The following is a 7328-nucleotide window of genomic DNA, read 5'->3' on the forward strand; positions in this document are numbered from 1 at the left end:
TAAAAGAGTTATCATTTTACTTTTTATCCAATTGCAGAAGTAGCCCCACTTTGCTCTCTTCTGCTTCCTTAATCTGTCACCAATGAATTTCATGTAACCCACCTGTGTCTGCTATCTTGATTGTAATGTATCAAATAAGGAACAAAATTGCCATTCTCTGGAGCATTATATCAATGCCTTGAGATTTTCCTTCCTGGCAACTGTTGAAAGTTTGGACCACATGAACTCACAAAAATTATTTCCAGCCGAAACCGGTTTGGCTCAATGGATAGAGCGTCGGCTTGGGGACTGAAGGGTCTTGGGTTTGATTCATGTCAAGGGCATGTACCTTGGTTGCGGGCACATCCCCAGTAGGGGGTGTGCAAGAGGCAGCTGATCGATGACTCTCATCGATGTTTCTAACTCTCTATTTCTCTCCCTTCCTCTCTGTACAAAATCAATAAAATATATATTTTTTAAATTATTTCCAGGTTTGAATATCTCTTGTGTTAACACTAACAGCATCTGGGCCAGCCAGAAAGATGGCCACACCAAATCTCCTGCATGCAGGATTGCCAAAAACATTGAATTTGTAAAAACAAAAACCCTGCACAGCCTGGCTGTGGTGGCTCAAAGAACTGAGTGTCGTCCTATGATCCAAGAGGTCCCAGGTTCCATTCCCAGTCAGGTCACATGCCTGCGTTGATGGCTCCATCCCCAGTAGGGGGCATGCAGGAGGCAGCCAATCAATTTTTTCTCATTATTGATGTTTCTATCTATCTCTCCCTCTCCCATCTTCTCTGAAATCAATAAAAATATATTCAAAAGAGAACAAAACAAAAAACTCTAAAAATATCTGCAAAGCAAAACTAAGCACATGCAAAAGGACAAGTCAGTATCTGTATGTAATAAATAATATATCAAATATAGAAGGTATTCAACGGAAACATTAGCCAAAAAAATATGGTTAAAAAACAGTCTAAGGATATAGGGGCAATTTTCCCCAAACTATGTACCAATGACCAACAGGAATATAAAGAATGCTTTTCCTCACTGATCAGGGAGGAATCCAATAGGCTCCCTGCCACAATAACAACCACAAATCCCTCCCTAGGAGTTCAGTACAGGAGGTGTTGTGATTGCAGAAAAAGAAAACGGCAGAGCAAACAAACCAGTCCTCCCAAGAACAGCAAGGGCCCAAAAAACTGAAAGCCAAGCAGTGAGGACAGAGCACATCCCGTTAAAGGGCATGAGGATGTGTAATGTCAATGGGTCTCTGGTGACAGTGAGGGTCTTACCCAGCGAGGACACAAGTTCAAAGTTCTCCAGCATCACATTCAGGTATAGCTGTCTCTGACCCTCATCAAGGAGGCTCCATTCCTCCCCAGAGAAGTACAGGGCAATGTCCTCCAAGGTCACGCCAACCTGTCAAAATGGAGACAATATATTGTTCCGATTTTTTTTTTTTTTTTTTTTTTTAACTTTTAGTTACAATTCCAATTTGGTCCTGGGAGTGTGTCTGTGTGGCATCCATTTACTCCACAGCCATTTTTAACCTCCCAGAATTGAGACTGAGACCAAAGCTGTTTTTCTGAGAAAACACAATTCTACTCCTCACACAGCTTCCCCACCCTCCACCCCCTCCAGGGCTCCCCAGTTTAGTGCGGTCACCAGGCCCTAATGCCACTGCAGGCTGCTCTCTCATCACAGTCCCATTACTCACTGTGACTGCCCTCAGCAATAGCAGAGGGTTTGGGCCCTGGGAGGGCCTGCACCTAAGCTCTGGGCCATGCCTGCAGGGCCCCAGCCTTACTGCCAAGCTAGTCTCCCAGATTATGCTTCCAAGACAAAGCCAAACCAGAGCTTATGCTTCACCCTGAAGTCTCCAGGCCAGGTCCCCAGCACCATCAGCTCCCACTTCCTCTTCCTCTAGATGTGCACACCGCCGTGTCATGTCCTCCTCCTTCACATCTTCAGACCTCAGGTAAACCCCCTCGGCTCTGCCCCCTTCCTGCTCCATGCCACTAGATCAACCGTGAACTTGGCGTATGGTATCGGAGAGTGCTGGTACCGCAGCCTGATGCAGGACCACCCCAGGCCCCTGAGGGACCCCACAGCCGGGAAAGCCCCCATGAGGCTGTGACGTCCTCCCTGCAGCCTCTGATCTGCCCGCCAATCCTCACAGCCACACCCTCAGGGGAACCTCGGAGGCCGGTCACCCCTGTCCTCTCCGCCCCGCACTGGCTGTGTCCTCAGAAGCCACCGCGCTCCTCCCTCCCCTCCGCCTTCCTCACGGTCCTCCCCGCGGACGGAGCTGCAGGAGGGACAGGCCCGCACCGGGCTGTGGGGTGCGGGGTGAGGAGGCGGGGGGCCCGGGGGACGCGCACTCACCTCAGCCGCGCGCCTCGGGGCGGGCGCCGCCATCGGACTGTGTGCGCGGAGCCCGGGGGTGGCGGCGGGGGCAGCGGCCGCCGCGGGAAGGGCGGGGCCTGTCCGGGCCGCGGGGCGGGTCTCCCGGGCGCGGACACTGGGCTTCACCCCCGCGCGTGCGCTGTGTGCGCCGCGACTCCCGCGCCTTCTCTGTCGGGGCATCTCGTCCGGGACCCAGTGGTCCAGAGCCTCCAAACAGGGTGCAGACTGCGTCTGGGTAGAGCCAAAATGTCCCTTGCGTGGATGACGGAAGTCCCGCCCCTTGGAGTTTAGCGTCGCCTGGAAACAGCTTTTCTGACCCTCGATTGGCTAAGCTGTTGGTCTTCCGCGCAGGGTCTTCTGGGTAATGTAGTCCTAGAGTCCAAGAAAGAGATCAGGGTCTTTACCACATCACTCCTGTAGAGAACAGGGAGATCACCACTGCAGGGCTATGAAATGTCATGTCCTCAGGAGAGAGACGTCTTAAAAATGGCTAAAGGAAGTTGTCATCTTTTCCTGGTGAAGGGATTTGAATCTATGTTGATGAAAAAAGATTATCATAGGGCATGTGGTATCTGAGAGTACTTGTACCACAGTCCAGCTGGATGCAGGGCAACCCCAGTCCTCCGAGGATCTCCACAGCCCAAAAATCCGGATTGCGGCTGTGATGGCCAGTGTCCTAGGTCAGTGGTTGGCAAACTGCGCCTCCCGAGCCACATGTGGCTCTTTGGCCCCTTGAGTTTTTAGCAAAGGCCAGCTTAGAAGTTAATAACAATGTACCTACCTATATAGTTTAAATTTAAAAAATTTGGCTCTCAAAAGAAATTTCAATCGTTGTACTGGTTGATATTTGGCTCTGTTGGCTAAGGAGTTTGCCGACCACTGACCTAGGTGGTCGTGGTTCAATTACCTGCCCGGTATTGCCCATTTCCGGCTTGATCCCCAGTAGGGGGCTGCAGGAGACAAAGGATCAATGATTCGCTCTCATCGTGGATGTTTCTCTGTCTCTCCCTTTTCCCTTCCTCTCTCTGAGATCAATTTTATAAAAACCATATTTAAAAGCACACACACATTGTCTGTGATACCAATATACCAGTTTAATTAAAGAGACATCCCTGCATTAAAGACTCTAAAAGACTTTCTAATGTGCTGGGACTTTTATAACCCCTGGACCTGGGGTTCAATTCTTGGACCTGGAAGTGAACCTTAGAAAGCGGTCCTTTCTCACTTAAGAACTGCCTATTACCATGGAAATATTAATGATCTTGCCAAAACCAACTTGGCTCCGTGGATGACTGAATTCGATTCCGGTCAAGGGCATGTACCTTGGTTGTGGGCACATCCCCAGTGGGGGATGTGCAAGCAGCTGATCGATGATTCTCTCTCATCGATGTTTCTAACTCTCTATCCCTTCTCTCTTCCTCTCTGTAAAAAATCAATAAATTAAAAAAAAAAAGAGAGACACAAAAACATCAATGATGATAGAGAACCATCCATTGCTGCCCCCTGCACACCCCACCCTGGAGATCCAGTGATTCCCTCACAGGTGGGTTGCCCGGGAATCGAATCCTGAGCCACCCCTGACAGGCATCCTTATGTGATCTTGGTCCTACCCCATATAAGCAGCTGGCGTATGTGGGTGGCAAAGCAGATTTTCATGGAAGACCTGCTGCCTTCCCGAATTCCCAGCAGTATTAGAATAAATGTTCATGTATGATTCGACCCTGTCTCTGCTTAATCGGGTCAGGTAGTGACAGGTGGACCGGGCCTATTGGTTGTGCAGTTGCATACCCACCCATGGAAAAGAAGCATGTGTCTATCACTTTAATTTCTGTCCAATCCTAGAGGTCACTCCTCCCTCTTTTTTTAAAAAATATATTTTATTGATTTTTTACAGAGAGGAGGGGAGAGGGATAGAGAGTTAGAAACATCAATGAGAGAGAAACATCGATTAGCTGCTTCTTGCACACCCCCTACTGGGGATGTACCCGCAATCCAGGTACATGCCCTTGACTGGAATCGAACCTAGGACCTTTCAATCTGCAGGCCGACGCTCTATCCACCGAGCCAAACCGGTTTTGGCTCCTCCCTCTTCTTTCTGCTGCCTCTCTAGCCTATCACCCATGTATTTCATGTAACCCAGTTATGCCTCCTTTTTTGCTTGTAATGTATAAAATAAACGCAATATTGCCATTTTCCAGAGCATTTTACCATACTATTAGGAATTTTCTATCTGGCAACTGTCATCAGTTGGATCAAATAATTTTAAAAACAATCCTCACGTTTGGAAGTTTGGTACATTGACAAATTGCATTCTGACAAAGTTATTGGTATTTCTGTTTATGTGAAAATGCTATGATAAGTAGGATACTGACAGGGAATTTGTACCTTACAGACATATTTAAGATGAAAGGTTAGATGACATTTTAGACATTCTCAATGTGGTGACATAATGAGTGTAGTTAATGAGCCTTCGCTGGTTCTAGTAAATAGAATTAATCCTCCACATTCTTGTTCAGAGTGGAGGACCTGCTGCCTTTCCGAATTGTTCAAACCCATTCTTGTTCAAACCCTAAAGCAATCTGACCTCTAGCCTTAAACTCCTGTGACACCCCTCCTGGAACCCCAATGGGATCTGTGTGTATATGGGGACCAAAGGAGCCGCCTGGCCTCGCTCCTCTTCCTAGTCTGACTGTTGAAAAAGGTTTACAGTATGCCAACGTGAAAGGGATAGTTAATTTATCAGAGCACAAGTTCCACTCCGTTTTCTGGGCAAGGCCGCAAGTCAGGGTCCCCCATGACACCACCAGACATCACCACAGGGCATCAAAAGTGCAGCATGGCGGACTCAAAGGTCCCAGGTTCGATTCCGGTCAAGGGCATGTACCTGGGTTGCGGGCACATCCCCAGTAGGGGGTGTGCAAGAGGCAGCTGGTTGATGTTTCTCTCTCATCGACGTTTCTAGCTATCTATCTCCCTTTCTCTGTAAAAAATCAATAAAATATATTAAAAAAAAAAAAAAAGTGCAGCATGACTGGCTTCTGAGGATACTCAGACATTTACGCTCCTGGATAAATTTCTCACGAAATCCAAGGACTTTTGTGTCTCTTCCACCCCTCACCCACCCTATCCCCTGCCTTGCAAGGCAGAAAGTATAATTTATGTTAGAGGACACGGTGGATAAGAGCGTTGGTCTGCGGACTGGAAGGTCCCAGGTTCGATTCTAGTCAAGGGCATATACACTAGTTGCAGGCACATCCCCAATGGGGAGTATGCAGGAGGCAGCTAATCGGTGTTTCTTTCTCATAGATGTTTCTAGCTCTCTATTCCTCTCTCTTCCTCTCTGTAAAAAATCAATAAAAAACAAATAAACAAACAAATAAATAAAAGAAGGAATTCGTACCATTTGCAGCAGCATGGATGGATCCGGAGAGCATTATGCTAAGTGAACTAAGTCAGGTAATGAAAAATACCAAATGATCTCACTCATTTATGGAAAATAAAGAACACTATAACCTGATGAACAAAAAGATAGAGATACAGAGGCAGTAAAGCATCGAACATACTATCTAATTATAGAGGGAAGGCTGAGGAGTGTTGGAGAAGAGAGGTAAAGAGATCAACCGAAGGACTTGTATGCATGCATAAAGCACAACCAATGGACACAAGACCCTACAGGAGTGGGATGTAGGCATGCAACAAGGGGTAGGAGAGGCTGGGGGAAGGTCAATGGGGAATAAAAAGAGATAATATGTACTACTATTTGTAATTCTTTATCTTAAAACAATAAAATAAAATAGTTGCCCTGCTATATAGAAAGAAAAAAAAAAAAAAAAAAGATTATATAGCACTCAAAGTGACAAGAGGCTATTAAACACAAACATAAGCTAGTAAAATTTCAGATCCCATAACTAAGTTTTTTGGATACCTGATTAATATAACATATAATATTTATACAACGTTTGCTTTAGAAAAGGAGTAAGCAAAATAAGGTTTATTTTCTAACTTCATTTGTCCTTGGGTGGGGTCAGCAAATGACACTAATTGCATTAATGCTATTAGTTTCCCTAAGTACATTGATATAAGCTACTTATTCTCTGTTTAGGGAGAAAAAATGAAAATCATCTATTCTTAAGTGTCCTTGGTTGAGGGAAGATAGGATTTACTAAATGGCTACAAATTGTTGTTCAACTATTTTAATTTCCCTATTCTACTTATCCTGGCTTACTGACTATACTAATAAAAGGGTAATATGTTAATTAGACTGGAAGACCTTCCAGGAGACCTTTCAGATGTTCTTCTACACAAAGCCATGGTGGCGGGGCAGAGGCGGTTAGAGGACAAGAGGGAAGGGCAGTTCTGGGTGATCAGACCAGTGGTGGGGCCATTGGAGTGATCAGGCCACTGGTGGTGGTGGTAGGGAGAATTGGTGTTGAGGAGGCCAGTGGGGAGGACAGGTGGGGGCGAGCAGGCGGGGGGGGGGGGGGGGGGGGGGGGGGAAGCAGTTTGGGGCAAGCATGCTGGCACAGGGGACAGTTGGGAGTGAGCAGGCTGGCAGGCAGAGTGGTTAGGGACAATCAGGCAGGCAGGCAGGTTAGCGGTTAGGAGCCAGCAGTCCTAGATTGTGAGAGGGATGTCTAACTGCAGGTTTAGGCCCGATCACTGTAAACAGACAGTAGGACATCGTTTGAGAGGTACCAGATTGGAGAGGGGGCAGGCCAGGCTGAGGGACAGGCCCCCTCTCCCCCGCAAGAATTTCATGCACTGGACATTAGTCCTATATAATAAATAGGTAATATGCAAATTGACTATCACTCCAACACAAAGATGGTTGCCCCCATGTGGTCAAAGATGGCCACCACAAGATGGACAGCAGGGAAGGACAATTGTGGGCAACCAGGCAAGCAGGGCAGGGAGGTTGGGAGGGACTACGCCTGCAA

General features: G+C 47.1%; 1 protein-coding gene across 2 annotated transcripts in view; it reads right to left on the reverse strand.

Annotated features, from left to right (window-relative positions):
* The window catches only part of LOC118710279 (zinc finger protein 883), a 39835-nt gene extending 37006 nt beyond the window's left edge, over nucleotides 1-2829 (reverse strand). Inside the window, exons 1-2 of one of the 2 annotated variants that reach the window (XR_006740572.1) lie at nucleotides 2371-2673; nucleotides 1278-1404 (exon numbers count right to left, since the gene is read on the reverse strand). Coding sequence is in view for 1 of the 2 variants with exons in the window: in XM_045575981.1 (XP_045431937.1) it covers nucleotides 2371-2571 (201 nt within the window). In the remaining variant the exon portion in view is untranslated. Of the gene's footprint in view, nucleotides 1-1277; nucleotides 1405-2370 lie in introns of both variants that reach the window. The other variant, XM_045575981.1, reaches the window with a different exon arrangement.
* Between the last annotated feature and the right edge of the window lie 4499 nt (nucleotides 2830-7328).

This window comes from Pipistrellus kuhlii, unplaced genomic scaffold (assembly GCF_014108245.1).
Source record: "Pipistrellus kuhlii isolate mPipKuh1 unplaced genomic scaffold, mPipKuh1.p scaffold_m20_p_71, whole genome shotgun sequence".
NCBI classification, from domain to species: Eukaryota; Metazoa; Chordata; class Mammalia; order Chiroptera; family Vespertilionidae; genus Pipistrellus; species Pipistrellus kuhlii.